General features: G+C 43.9%; 1 protein-coding gene across 1 annotated transcript in view; it reads left to right on the forward strand.

Moving 5' to 3' along the window:
• itpr3 (inositol 1,4,5-trisphosphate receptor, type 3) overlaps positions 1-15,527 on the forward strand; it is a gene marked incomplete at its 5' end in the record, with an annotated part of 74,308 nt that overhangs the window by 41,537 nt on the left and 17,244 nt on the right. Inside the window, 16 exons of the mRNA XM_079514552.1 lie at positions 463-582; positions 1,342-1,464; positions 2,279-2,479; positions 3,743-3,858; positions 4,264-4,399; positions 6,569-6,694; positions 6,849-6,974; positions 7,506-7,626; positions 8,320-8,501; positions 9,193-9,341; positions 9,721-9,829; positions 11,144-11,237; positions 12,325-12,497; positions 12,781-12,940; positions 13,803-14,008; positions 14,698-14,898. Of these exons, the coding sequence (XP_079370678.1) occupies positions 463-582; positions 1,342-1,464; positions 2,279-2,479; positions 3,743-3,858; positions 4,264-4,399; positions 6,569-6,694; positions 6,849-6,974; positions 7,506-7,626; positions 8,320-8,501; positions 9,193-9,341; positions 9,721-9,829; positions 11,144-11,237; positions 12,325-12,497; positions 12,781-12,940; positions 13,803-14,008; positions 14,698-14,898 (2,343 nt within the window). The remainder of the gene's footprint in view (positions 1-462; positions 583-1,341; positions 1,465-2,278; positions 2,480-3,742; positions 3,859-4,263; positions 4,400-6,568; positions 6,695-6,848; positions 6,975-7,505; positions 7,627-8,319; positions 8,502-9,192; positions 9,342-9,720; positions 9,830-11,143; positions 11,238-12,324; positions 12,498-12,780; positions 12,941-13,802; positions 14,009-14,697; positions 14,899-15,527) is intronic.

The raw sequence follows: 15,527 nt of genomic DNA on the forward strand, positions 1-15,527 counted from the left end.
TTAATATTTACCGGTGTGTGTATATATATTATTTCAAAAAATAAAAACAAACCAAAACAAAATAAAAAAATAAATTACAAAAATTCCAAACTCATATCGCAACGTATTGTGAGCTTGTAGATCTATCTAGTTTGTGTCCAGGGGAGACATCAAATTACTCTTTTGAGTGTCGACTTTGGGAACCACTACTGTACTGATTCTGTCTGTCTGTCTGTCTCTCTCTCTCTCTCTCTTTCTCTCTCTCTCTCTCCCCCTCTCTCTCTCTCTCCTCTCTCTCTCTCTCTCTCTCTCTTTCTCTCTCTCTCTCCCCCTCTCTCCCTCTCTCTCTCCCTCTCTCTCCCTCTCTCTCTCCCCCTCTCTCCCTCTCTCTCCCCCTCTCTCTCTCTCTCTCTCTCTCTCTCTCTCTCTCTCTCTCTCTCTCTCTATCTCTCTCTCTATCTCTCTCTCTCTCTCTGTCTGTAGATCTTGGAGAGGTTGAACAAGATGTGTAGCAGTGGTGTGTGGAAGAAGCAGCAGAGGCTGTTGAAGAACATGGGAGCTCATAAGGTGATGCTGGACCTTCTGCAGGTGTCCTACGACAAGGTGACGACCTCACACATACCACTGATAATCACCAGAGAAACAAACAAGCAACCGGGTCTATGAAAACGAATTGTAGGGCCTACTCATTTAAAAGAAAAGAGAATAAGGTCTGCACACTGGACTGAGCTCCAAACATCATTCTGATGAAGAGCCGTGAGGCTCGAAACGTCATGTCCACTGTGGTGAGAAAATACATTATTGAGTTTGGAGCTCAGTCCAGTGTGCAGACCTTATTACTTGTTCTCTTTTCTATTATTTTCCCTCGGTTAGGGGATGTGCGTGCTCTATTACCTCTTTTTTCCTACTAATTTAAAAGCCTTGATGCGGGCCTACGTCAGTTATTTGAAAATATCCGATCTAGAAACACAAGTTTGTAGATCTACTATTAAAGAAAAAAATCACACCCGTGTGAACTGAGTGGTGTAAGGTCTTATATAGACTGATCAGCTGTGGTCTGACGTAATGTCTGACGTAATGAAATCACACCCGTGTGAACTGGGTGACCATAGCAATTTTCATTTTTTGGTACGAACAGACACGTAAACTAACAAAGCCAGTTGTAGGAGTGGTTTACACCACTCAAAAAAATATATATACATGTAGAAGAAAATGTGGAACGTTTTTGAAACATGTGCCTCAAATAAACGCCCGGGTCTGACACCATTTTGAGTATTTAACTCCCCGTCCAAATAAAACGACATAAACTACTTTTTCACTGAATGAGTTTTGGTATATGGATTTTTCTGTCTGTCTCTGTAGAATGACATGAAGATGCAGGAGATCTTGCGCTACACCCACCAGTTCCTCCAGAGGTTCTGCATGGGGAACCAGGAGAATCAGGCTCTGCTGCACAAGAACCTCAGCCTGTTCCTCAACCCTGGGGTAACCATCAATCAATACATTGATCTGTCTGTCTGTCTGTCTGTCTGTCTGTCTGTCTGTCTGTCTGTCTGTCTGTCTGTCTGTCTGTCTGTCTGTCTGTCTGTCTGTCTGTCTGTCTGTCATTTGAATTCAAAGGAGCTTCATTGGCATGAGAAAACATAATATGTTTACATTGCCAAAGCATCAAAAGCACAATAAAACAATTTAAGAAAAATAAAATGGTAAAGTATGTACAGTTGGAGAGGGTACAGCATTGTGTAGACGGAGCTGCTACAGTATGTCACATACTGTAAAACCATGTTCATTTGCTGTTATACAGATGCAGAGCAGTTTACACAACACGGTTAGTAGTCCTTAAGGTGGTTGTATTCCATTGGCTAGCCCTCTCTTATCACACATCTTGCTATGTTGCACATTGTTGTATTTCTTCCAGTAGGTATGGGATTTTTTTTTTTGGTTGGTTATGTTTTCAAATTCACATACTGGGTGTGTGTAATCTGTGGGAATACAGTATGTGTCTCTGATTTGGTCTTTGGTATAGCGGGGGACAGGTGGTTGGAAAGTGTACAGTAGCTCTGTTTCCACCACATTTTGTGTGTGGTCTGTCTTCCTTTTGGGAGCAAGGTCTGTTCTGTGGCAGCCTTTCTCTGTCGCAAGGCTGTGTTCACGTTGTCCATGTTTCTCCAAGCATCCATCGTCTCATCTCTGTGTATAGCATGCATCATGAAGGCAAACGGTCCAACACAATCCTCAATAATAACAAGCTCTCATTCTGTCTGTCTGTCCATTTCTCTCTGTGTCTCTCTCTCTCCAGTTGATGGAAGCTGAGACGGTGCAGCATATCTTCAGTAATAACTACCAGCTGTGCAGTGAGATATCGGAGGGCGTCCTGCAGCACTTCATCCACTGCCTGGCCACGCACGGCCGCCACGTCCAGTACCTCAACTTCCTGCACACCATCATCAAGGCCGAGGGGAAGTACGTCAAGAAGTGTCAGGACATGATCATGACCGAGGTGAGGACCACGTCTCTCATACACTGTTGACTTTGACAGCACATTTTGATATGGTTTTAGTCACAGTCTTTTGAATATAATTCCATTTAGCTTTAGTCATATTAAATATCATATGATTTTAGTCAACTAAATAATATTTTTTTAACTGGGGATTCCCCCCACCGTGACAAGCACTTGAGGCATTACATTTCAGAGTCCAGCCAAACATAAAATAATGACTTGTCTTTTAGTTCCACTGGATCTCTTCTCCACTAATCCCTCCATAACATTTTAGTCTAGTTTTTATTTGTTGACAAAATGGAACCACCTCAAGGATCCCTGGAGGTCCCCAGACCCTTCTTTGAAAACCAGTGTACTAGAGCGTCACAGTCCCACCCCCTACCAGGGCCCAGGAAATGATTCTCCGTTCATTTTCCTCATAGACATTTCAAAAAGTATTTATTTAAAGACCTTTTAAGCCTCGTACAAAGCCAACTCGAGTTGTGAGAAATCATGACAACAAACACAATTTTTCGGGCCGAACAAATAATTAGAAAGAAGAAGAAAACGGCAGGTTACAACACTTTTTTTCTTGTTTTTCTTCTTTGTAATTATTTGTTTGGTCCAAAATATTGTGTTTATTGTCATGATTTGTCACAACTCGAGTTGGCTTTGTACGATGCTTAAAATGTCTTTAAATAAATACTTTTTGAAATGTCAATGGGAAAAATGCATTGGGAATTATTTCCTGGGCCTGGCGTCGTCATGAAAGGGGACTGCGACGCTCTATACTGTACAGTATCCAATATACAGTATCCACATTTTCACCCACTGTCCGTCCAGGCTATGGGACCATGACCATGACAGATCTCATAGTCCAGGGACTCCAGGCTGAAGATGATAATACAAAAAAGAAATCACACTTGTGTGAAGTGAGGGGAGCCCACTGTATTTATATCTGCCACATGGTGTCTTACGTAAAAGCCATCCATTGAAGGGGCTAGGGCCCTCAACAATAAATAAACTTGTGAAAAATCACCTGCTCCCTGGCAATGCTCAATGCCCGTACAATTTGAGATTGATTGGTCAAACCCACTTAGGAGAAAAATGAATGAAAAGCAAGTGCAACACTGTCCTGTGAGGGAATATAAATTAAGCTTACCTTTTTACATGTCTGTGTGTGTCATTGTGTGTGTGTGTGTGTGTGTGTGTGTGTGTGTGTGTGTGTGTGTGTGTGTGTGTGTGTGTGTGTGTGTGTGTGTGTGTGTGTGTGTGTGTGTGCAGCTGACTAATTCAGGAGAGGATGTGGTAGTGTTCTACAACGACAAAACGTCCTTTGTGGTGATGTTGGAGCTGATGGCAGAGAGCAGAGAGGGAGTGACAGAGAACAGCCCTCTCAGGTAACCATTTTCATGTTGTGGTTCTGTTTTGTTCTATAAACCAGCCGCAAAAGCCTTGACACTACAAGAGTATGAAAGCAATGTCGCTGCTAATATACGACACGCCCAGCTGTCAACACATTGCGTTCCTGAGATTCCTCGTTGACGTAATCTCAGCTGGCAGTGACTCGACTCGTAGTAACCACGAAACATTAAATATCAATAAAAAAAAATAAAAAAACGTAATTAACATGTCAGTTTCTGTTGTGCGACGGGCAGCTGCAGCCACAGTTCTTATATGAAGAGATCCAAAATCCCTCTATGGGGATTTCAATGCAAATATAAAGTACACAAACCTGTGGACTAGCGCCTTCTACTGACAGTGACGTCAGGACTTCGGTGCTCTATAACTGGTGTTGTGTGCAGGTATCACATCTCTCTGGTGGAGCTGCTGGCTGCATGCGCTGAAGGGAAGAACGTTTACACCGAGATCAAATGCACCTCTCTGCTGCCCCTAGAGGATGTGGTCAGAGTGGTAACGCACGAGGACTGCATCACTGAGGTACAGTACGCATTTGTTACAGTGTTTCCCCTAGCCAGAACCTGATTGTGTGGGGGGAGGTTTCACACGTGCACGCGTTGGATTTCTTGCATTTATTTGCTTGTTATAGATACTCATTTAACCCATTTTAGGCGGGAACCCTTTTTGGTGTTTTAAACATTGTTATAATTTAGCTATTGAAAAATAGCAGATCTACAAGCTCATAGCGCGCCACTCGGTGGCGCGCTATGAGCTTGTAGGTCTGCTATTTTTGCAAAATCGTGAAAATGTGACGCAAATCTTTGAATATATTCTTTCAGAGCAAACATTTTAACTCAAATCTTTGCATCTGGAGGGTCCCTGGAACAAACATATTTTCAGATGGGGGTCGGTGGCCAATTTCATATAATTCTGGGGGTCCTTGACATGGAATATTGAGAACCACTGACATAGAAACATGGGTTTTTCGAGATTTAGAAGGCATTTGTAGAATCGTTCCCAGGTCAAAATGGGTTAATGGGGACTACTTACCACAGCTACTACTAGCTTAGACACTGCTAGGGCTGTAAAACAGTGATCTAAGTGGAAAAACAGCCGTGATTAGTTGCAGATAAAAACGATAATATAATTTGTTGGCAACGAATGTATTACTGTAGCGGGCGGTCATGTTTGTGTGGTGGCCCGCCACACAACAATGTATTACTGTAGCGGGCGGTCATGTTTGTGTGGTGGTCCGCCACACAACAATGTATTACTGTAGCGGGCGGTCATGTTTGTGTGGTGGTCCGCCACACAACAATGTATTACTGTAGCGGGCGGTCATGTTTGTGTGGTGGTCCGCCACACAACAATGTATTACTGTAGCGGGCGGTCATGTTTGTGTGGTGGTCCGCCACACAACAATGTATTACTGTAGCGGGCGGTCATGTTTGTGTGGTGGTCCGCCACACAACAATGTATTACTGTAGCGGGCGGTCATGTTTGTGTGGTGGTCCGCCACACAACAATGTATTACTGTAGCGGGCGGTCATGTTTGTGTGGTGGTCCGCCACACAACAATGTATTACTGTAGCGGGCGGTCATGTTTGTGTGGTGGTCCGCCACACAACAATGTATTACTGTAGCGGGCGGTCATGTTTGTGTGGTGGTCCGCCACACAACAATGTATTACTGTAGCGGGCGGTCATGTTTGTGTGGTGGTCCGCCACACAACAATGTATTACTGTAGCGGGCGGTCATGTTTGTGTGGTGGCCCGCCACACAACAATGTAATACTGTAGCGGGCGGTCATGTTTGTGTGGTGGTCCGCCACACAACAATGTATTACTGTAGCGGGCGGTCATGTTTGTGTGGTGGTCCGCCACACAACAATGTAATACTGTAGCGGGCGGTCATGTTTGTGTGGTGGTCCGCCACACAACAATGTATTACTGTAGCGGGCGGTCATGTTTGTGTGGTGGTCCGCCACACAACAATGTAATACTGTAGCGGGCGGTCATGTTTGTGTGGTGGCCCGCCACACAACAATGTATTACTGTAGCGGGCGGTCATGTTTGTGTGGTGGTCCGCCACACAACAATGTATTACTGTAGCGGGCGGTCATGTTTGTGTGGTGGCCCGCCACACAACAATGTAATACTGTAGCGGGCGGTCATGTTTGTGTGGTGGCCCGCCACACAACAATGTATTACTGTAGCGGGCGGTCATGTTTGTGTGGTGGCCCGCCACACAACAATGCAGTTGTGACGCAGTTGTGACAACCGGTGTGACATCATCGATGGGGATTCCAAGCTAATAGAAACTACAGCCTTTCTCCTCCTGGGAAGTTGGCATGCTGAAATAGAATACATTATTCTTGCATTAATAAAAAATAAAAGTTTGATATCGAACACAGCCTTGGTGCCATCTTACAATGAGCATAACAATGAGGACCTATATATATATATATATATATATATATATATATATATATATATATATATATATATATATATAAATATTAGATGGGAACCCCTGGTGTGTGTGTGTGTGTGTGTGTGTGTGTGTGTGTGTGTGTGTGTGTGTGTGTGTGTGTGTGTGTGTGTTGACTATATTGCTGTATTGTTGTATTGTGCTTTCTGCTTTGGCAATGTAAACGTATGTTTTCTCATGCCAATAAAGCTCTTTGAATTGAATTGTGTCTCTGTGCAGGTGAAGGTAGCCTACGTGAACTTTGTGAACCATTGCTACGTGGACACAGAGGTGGAGATGAAGGAGATTTACACGTCCAACCACATCTGGAATCTGTTTGAAGACTTTACTGTGGACATGGCCAGGGTGTGCACCGATCCATCAATCAATCACTTCATCAGATCATTATTATATTATAAATATTATTATTATTATAATTATAAATCATTATTGATTGATTGATTGATTGATCATTATTGATTGAGCTAATGGGTGTAAAATGTCTCCTCGTGTGCCCTAGGTGTGCACCAACAGGGAGAATCGCCTGACGGACGCCGTGCTGGAGAAGTACATCATCAGCGTAGTGTTTGACACCATCACTGCTTTCTTCAGTTCTCCATTCTCAGAGAACAGCACCTCGCTTCAGGTTCACATCACCTTTTTCGTCTTTACAGTCGCGCAAATTTATCCTAATGTAAATAGAAATCATATAAGCATATATAGCTTGTTGCTTAGCAGAAAAGGAAATAAAATGTAAAGATATTTTTAAATATATCTTCGAGAATGGAAATAGCAGCTTCCTTACTTGGATTTCGGGAGGTGTAGTTCCAGACTCTATAGCATTCGGAGATTGTGGAATAGTTGTCTGGCTATGCGAGACTAGTCTTTGTGTGTCTGTCTCTGTCTCTTGTGTCTGTCTTGTCTGTCTGTCTTCTGGTCTCCTAAAGGGCCTACAGTACAGTACATCACACAGATACAGGAACTAAAAGCAGTTGGGCTGTCTGTCTTGCTCTTCTATTGTTTATCTAACCCTCTATATACAGTATGTAGAACTCCTAACGGCACACATCGACTGAGCTACTCTCTGATGCTTATACATTTTTAGCTTAATTGTAAGCAACAAATAAACATGTCTTTCTCTCTCTCTCTCTCTCTCTCTCTCTCTGTGTGTCCATAGACTCATCACAACATCATGACTCAGTTGTTACAGTCCAGTGTCAGACTGTTGGACTGTCCCTGGTTGCCACAGCAACACAGAGGCATCGTGGAGACCTGCATTAGAACACTGGCTATGACTGGTACACACACACACACACACACACACACACACACACACACACACACACACACACACACACACACACACACACACACACACACACACACATAATGTGTTAAGTAGACTCATAATTTTTCAGTTTTTTGTTTTGACTCTTCAAACTAAAGAATCAAAACTCAACTTTACCTGGCGACTGCAGATTCTGCAGTGCTAACAACTGTTCACAGCAACACCGGACAGACTGGAGTCTGTCATTCCCTCTCCCTCTGTCATTAACTCGTATTACTACCGGTAGTTTATTTTAAATAATGTCATGCAAATTTGTCCAGTGCATAGCCTACTGCAGGCCTGGTTGACTAGATTTAGAAGACATTTTGATGCTCTTGCTACTGAAATGATGGATTATTTATATGGAGAAATCCCGTCATTTAACATCTCTATGGGAGAAGGACAGCTTGCCCTGTCTCTTCGCTGCTTAACGTGCCTATTGGACAAGGACGGGTTGGGGAGGGACTTAGCGAAGGGCTAATTCCATAGACTTGGCTGCCACTCTGTTTGTTAAACGTGCTCTAAACAAACATTATAGATGTTTTAATTGAAAGGCAGCTCTACACTCATGCACACATGCACGCTTACTTAGTCCAACACAATCCTCAATAATAACCTCTCTCTCTCCCTCCCTCCCTCCCTCCTTCCCTCCCTCCCTCCCTAGCTAAGAGTCGTAGTATCGCTCTACCATTGGACCTGGAGGCTCAGATCACTATCATGCTATCTACATCAGCTCTCAACTCTCTGTCTCGCTCCAACCCAAACTACAATTCCTCCACCCGTGCCTCCCGGTCTACAGCTCCCAGCAACCCCTGGGACTACAAGAACATCATAGAGAAACTACAGGTAGGACTACAATACCATCACAGATTGATAAATAGAACTACAGCTCCCCCTGGTACTACAAGAACGTCACATACCATTAGGAAAGCAAGAACCGCCATTTTCGGGTTTATGATCCGGTCTGGAGCGGATGGTAACTTGTTGTAGTCACTGGTTTGTAGTTATCAGGCCGGAATCAGTATTACCCAAAATTCCTCATGATCAAGGGCATCATAATGTTGTTTGGTATTATCCATCTTTTATTCCAAATCATAGCAACTGGCAGGACTAAAAACAAACAGGGGGGGACCAAAACAAAGCGACACGGAAAACCTGGAATTAGAGTTTTTTTTTGTTTTGTTTTTCATCCGGTCAAGACCGGATCCCACGGGCAATTTAGGAACACAGACCAGGCTTTCCTCGGAGTTGGAAAGTCTGGTGACGCGAGGTTACAAGCCACTAAAATTACTTTTTTTCGAGACAAATCAGGAGAAAATCACCTTTCTCTGCCCAGTGAGATCTGCCGTCAGACGGCTCTCACTTAGGCGACATTTCTGTACCATATTTCACCTCTAGTGCCAAAAATCCACCAGCTTTGTGTGTGTGTGTGTGTGTGTGTGTGTGTGTGTGTGTGTGTGTGTGTGTGTGTGTGTGTGTGTGTGTGTGTGTGTGTGTGTGTGTGTGTGTGTGTGTGTGTGTGTGTGTGTGTGTGTAGGACATCATTAACACTCTGGAGGAGAGGTTAAAGCCTTTGGTGAATGCTGAGCTGTCAGTGCTGGTGGATGTTCTCCACCAACCAGAGCTCCTCTTCCTGGAGGGAACCGATGCCAGGCAGCGATGTGAATCTGGAGGATTCATCTCCAAGTAGGTCACACGACTCAGTGCTTCTCAACCTTTTGAGAACCTCTTTCTTTCTTTCTTTCTTGACGTCTCAAAAGTCCTGAAATTATCACTTCACTGTCATCTGGGAGTCCTGCAACGGATCGGGTACCCATGGATACCCGACGGGTACCCACATTTGACGTAGGTGAAAAGTATATCTTTATAAGTTCACGGGGACGGGCAGTACTGGACTAAACTAAAGTATACTGTTTTAAGTTCACTGGGACGGGCAGTACTGAACCAAACGGGTAACACATTATTTTTATGCCAATACTTATTTTTGTGTGTGTGTGCGTGTGTGTGTGCGTGTGCACGTGCACGTGCATGCATGACTGCCTTTGACTTTGTGGTGTTTGCATAGGTTGATCCAGCACACACAAGCGTTGATGACAACAGAGGAGAAGTTGTGCATCAAAGTTCTGCGAACTCTTCAGGAGATGCTGATCCGAACGCTGGACTTTGATGAGAAGGTTGGTCAATATTAACCCATCTGCTGCCACCTGGTGGACGCAGAGCCAACTGCAGACTGCCGAGCCGTTGGTAGTGTAACACACGCTGGATTCACATTCACTGTTTGGGCGGTCAATGCTAGCGAGCTAAAATGAAGCCATCTAAGCCATGTTCCCATCTAGATCACCGGATAATCAGCAAAGACCTCCGAACATCGCTCGTTTTATCCAAACCATGGGGAGCTCCGTAGATTTCGAGTTATTCAGCTTTTTAGTCAGCCTGTATAAAGGGAGGTGAACTTCCGGTCCGCCGGTAAAAGTGGTCCGGGCGCTATAAATGATGGGCACATTTTATTAATGGATTAAATAGGCCCGAGCCCTCAAGGTGTTAACCAGTTCCTATTTAACCCTTTTCATTTACTCAGTGGGTCACGTTAGGCCATTTTGTAACTTTGTTGCCGCTTGTGTGAGCCCAGTATTATGACGCTGTCACTATGTCGCTGCATAGAGAGACTCTTCCGGACTCCTCTCAAATCTCGTGAGAGTTTGTTGCTGGGATAAAGAAAGGTCGATAACAAAGTAGATTTTCTCCTGATTTGTCTCGCTAAAAGAAGCCATTTTAGTATGAATATCTTGTAAATATTGTGTGCCTTGTTATGATTGGGTCCAGTATTTAGTTCAGTGACCATGGAGCTAAAGAATGGATCATAAGCTGTGTTCACGTTCACTCTCCCATTGGAAATGAATAGACTCCAACATGCTTCCCGTCTCCTAATAATGTGCCCGCCCCCTTCACGCAGATACGGGAAGTAAAGTCGAGTTCGTGCCTCTTGCTAATTTCCCTCTTGGGTATCACTCACCAGAACAACTGTGTGTTTTTGATGAATCTAACATGGTTAAAATGGAGGTTGAAGTTACAATGGGTTTGTATAGTAAAGGGGCGGTGCAGGTAAAATTTACACCTGACAGGGGGGAGTTTCCCTGGTTGGACGTAGCGCGTGGAAGGAACACGTTATTCCGACCAGTTCCTTTCCCCTCCATCAGTCGCCCCGGCTGGCCAGGGGGAGGCAGTTTAGAGACCAGGATTACTGCATGTTTTTTGTGAGGGTACCTACCCTAGGGGACACGGGGAGAACATGCAAACTCCACACAGAAAGGCCCTTTTACCAACCCCGCCTCGGGACAAAAAGTGATTTTTGAAAGTGAAATATTCCTTTAATAGCCTATAGATTAGACATTATATACTGTATGTGGTCATACTCTAGAGCTCAGCACTGCTACAAACCGATAACTAACACACTCTTTTCATTCTTTGTGTTGTTTCTATTATTCCAGGGTTTAGCTCTTCGTAAGGTGCTGCTCCAGAACTACCTCTACCCAAACAGGAAGTCCAGCCCTAAGACTGACATAGCTGACCTGGGGTCATCAGGTAATGTCCAGTCCAATGCAATTTATTTATAAAGATACATATACAATATAGCTGACCTGGAGTTATCAGGTAATGTCCAGTCCAATGCACTTTATTTATAAAGATACATATAAAATATAGCTGACCTGGAGTTATCAGGTAATGTCCAGTCCAATGCACTTTATTTATAAAGATACATATAAAATATAGCTGACCTGGGGTTATCAGGTAATGTCCAGTCCAATGCACATTATTTATAAAGTTACATATAAAATATAGCTGACCTGGGGTTATCAGGTAATGTATAGTCCAATGCACTTTTTTTTTTATAAAGATACATTTAAAACAACAGCGTTGAAGTGCTGTACACCCTTGTTTGTGGGACCAAAAGGGCAATTTTTTGAGGAGCATATAATCCCTCCTATGTACAGCTTTGATGGTTTGTGTAAACACAAACATTGTGTTAACAAAAACTTTGAATGCCATTGACAGTGAATGGCCAGCTTTGAGTGTTTGTGTAAACACAAACATTGAAGACGAAGGTGAGGACGCAAATTGTGATTGGCCGGAATAAGATGATGTATGATGATAAGAGCACCCCTCACTTCACACGGGTGTGACTTTTACTGTTTCGAAAAGCATTTTAAAATAGTTAAAATAGACGATCTACAAGCTCACGTGTCGATGCTATTTGAACTATTGTTCTGTTGTTATGTTTTTCAAAATAGTCAAAAATGCCTGAACGGTTTAGGAATAATTGTGGCACGCAAAATAGCACCCTCAGAATTTTACTGTGTAGGTTTAATCTATTAAGACCTGAGGCCGATTCTACAAATGCCTTCTAAATCAGTACTTCTCAAACATTTTCCTGTCAAGGAAAGGACAAAATCACATGTATTTCACCCCATCTGCAAATGTGTTGTGCCAGGGACACCCCCAGAAGAGAAGATTTATGTTTTTAAAATGTTAAAATGATTCAACATTATAACAATAACAAGTGAACATTTCTGTGCTCGGATTGCACATCTCACTATTAACCATAATAGGATAATAGGCTAATCATAGCAGCAGTTTTGAAAGAAAATATAAAAACCAGTAATTTCTGCAGGTGAGCAGGAACGTGATTGGGCAGCGGTAGCAGCAGTCCAGTGCCGATTGGACAGGGAGGGCGGGACTAAGCTCTTCAAAGATCTGGTGATGAACAGCAAGAATGACAAGATCTTCCAGGAGAGCATTCAGCTGGCGATCTGTCTGCTGGAGGGAGGAAACACTGAAATACAGGTACACGCACGCACGCACGCACGCACGCACGCACGCACGCACGCACGCACGCACGCACGCACGCACGCACGCACACACAGGGGTTTGTACTATACTAAACTTGTGAGGACATCAACATTTTAGGACCTTGATTTCATGAATGCCATTTTTCCCAATTTGGGAAATTTTAACCCTAAGCCTAAAGCCGAAATATAGCCGATTTACAAGCCCACAACAAACAAATCTCTCTCTCTTTCTCTCGCTCTCTCTCTCTCTCTCTCTCTCTCTCTCTCTCCGTGTGTAGAACTCCTTCTATAAGTTGATGATGGGTGACAATAAATCGGAGAAGTTCTTCAGCGTGCTGCATGAGAGGATGAAGGAAGCCCAGCAGGACATCAAGGCCACGGTGTCTGTCAACGTTGGAGAGATGACCAGCAAGGCTAACCAGAAGGAACTGGAGAACGGTGAGACCACTCTATGTTACATAATGCTTAAAACACCAAAAGGGGTTCCTGCCCAGAATGGGTTAAAGGGATATTTGATTTCACTTTCAAAAAACCTTTGGTAATTGTATCATCTACTCCGGCTTATCTGAACACCACAGACAGTTTATAAGTTGCTTGATTCAGTATTTAGATATTAGATTTTTGATTTGATAAATGTTAATAAATAATGATAGACAGATAGATATACAAAGCACAGTGCACCAATCAACCTTACCAATCATTTGGAATGTAATGTACTGTACTGTAGTTTAATTTGGTTCAGTTTACTTGTCCATCTGGTGAAATGAAAAATATCTTTTTTTATATCAAAGGTCCATAAAAATCCAATCTTAATTACTTCATGGTAACGAAAACGTGCTGCATGATGACATAGATACGCTTTTATTAATATAAATGAATCTTGATTTCGTTCACCCGATGTTGTGATTCCCATAGCGGCACGTTCTTTCAAACATACTGTACCTGTTTTTAATTACAGAACTACTTCATTTTGAATCTCATTCAAGATGACATCCAGATGGTGTATTACTCATTGTAAACTTAATCAGGACACTAAAATATGTATCTGAAAACATTATTGTTTAGAAATAAGCCTCGTGGTAGAAAACATGCTCAGCTGGCGGCCTCTCTCTCTCCCTTGTAAAGAAACAATAGCTCTGCTGCACACAGGTGCAGTGATTAGGATTCCATCATTGCATAGCTCGAAGGGATGGGACCTTCTGATTGGTTGAGACCAGGTTGAGACGAAATAAAATAACCGAATAAGCCATAGCACCCTGTCTTTAAACAAGATCATGATCTTTATCTGTCCCTTTATCAGGTGCTTCTGGGCCGTTAGTACTTCCTGGTTCCCTATTGGTCCAGGGCCAATCCATTGCCCCGATAACAGGCCCCTCCTCCCTGCCAGCCCCACCAATGGCAGAGCAGAAAGAGGTGGAGACAGAGATGGGACCAGCAGTTACCATCATGAAGCCCATTCTGAGGTTTCTACAGCTGCTGTGTGAGAACCACAACCACGATCTACAGGTTGGTACAACACTACTAACCAAATAACTACTAGTTACTAGGGCTGTTATTCCTCAGAAATTACATTTGAATATTGGTCTTAACTTAATTTGACGTAGTGAGGCGTGGCTGGCGAGAAGTTCAGACTTCAGACAGATGTCGTATTCATATTTCTTTTTATGTGGATCCAGTTGAAGCGATATGGGCGTCTAGTAAAGATGCGTCTTGAACGTCCCCCAAGGGAGTTTTTCCCGGCATGGCGGCGGACCATCCACACTCGTCTGGGAACACCTCGGTATCCCCCGGTTAGAGTAGGCTAATGTGGCCAGGGAAGGACAATTCTTAGATTTTATGCTGGAACTGCATCTGCAACTCAACTCTGGATACGCGGCCAAGGATGGATGGATGGATAACATATTATCAAGTAATCGCTACCAACTTTGTAGCGTTCGGTTTGAAGTTACACTAACTCAAGGATTTTCGGTGGTGGGGTGACCACCGAACTACAACATGACGTCACGAGCCGCGGTGAAGAGCAAACCACCGCCACCGCTCCAGCCCTTCTCTCTTTTTTTACTCACCACCGCTCAACATTATTTCAGCTCCGGTGGTCACCTCACCACCGAAAATCCAGACTATGAATAATAATAATAATGAAACTTTACTCTGTGGGTATTATCTTTTTATCTATTATTTGTCCGTCCTTGCAGAACTTTCTTCGCTGTCAGAACAACAAGACCAACTACAACTTGGTGTGTGAGACTCTGCAGTTCCTGGACATCATGTGTGGAAGCACCACTGGCGGTCTGGGCCTGCTGGGCCTCTACATCAATGAGTCCAACGTCCACCTCATCACTCAGACCCTGGAGACGCTCACAGAGTACTGCCAAGGACCCTGTCAGGAGAACCAGGTAGGACTAATCTACAGAGTACTGCCAAGGACCCTGTAATATAGTAACTAGCGTTGGCTCCCATTGTAACAATGGAATGCAGAAGTGCTCATTCTATCTCAATGGGATAGTTCCAGCTATAGGAGCAATGTTTGGAACTTACTCGAAGAGTAAGAGGGCCGCTCTTATCATCGTACATCATCCAATAAAATGAATATACTTAATTTAGAATTTAGAATAGCAGAGAGCTCTAGGACTCAGAGCAGCAGTCGTACCCAGACAGCAGAGAGCTCTAGGACTCCGAGAGCAGCAGTCGTACCAGCAGTGGTGAGCGCACTCTGCTTGCACACAGTAGGCCATACATGGCCATACCTTGGGCGATCGGGTGTCGCAGTGGTAAAGTCCCCGCTCACTGCGGAGGTTGTGGGTTCGAATCCACCGCGGTGCAGCCGTGGTACGAACACAATTACCCCGTGTTTGGGGGAGGGAAGCCAGGCGGGGAGGGTGACATTTGTGTACTCGTATTTCTGTCTGTGCATGCGTGCGTATGTATGCGTGGTTGGGCATGTGTGCAGGCCACAGTGGCAAAGGAGGTAGAGCGGCCACTTGGGAACCAAAAGGAACCAACCAGGCTCCTCCAGAGTTAGTGT

Source organism: Electrona antarctica (assembly GCF_951216825.1).
Source record: "Electrona antarctica genome assembly, chromosome: 2".
NCBI lineage: Eukaryota > Metazoa > Chordata > Actinopteri > Myctophiformes > Myctophidae > Electrona > Electrona antarctica.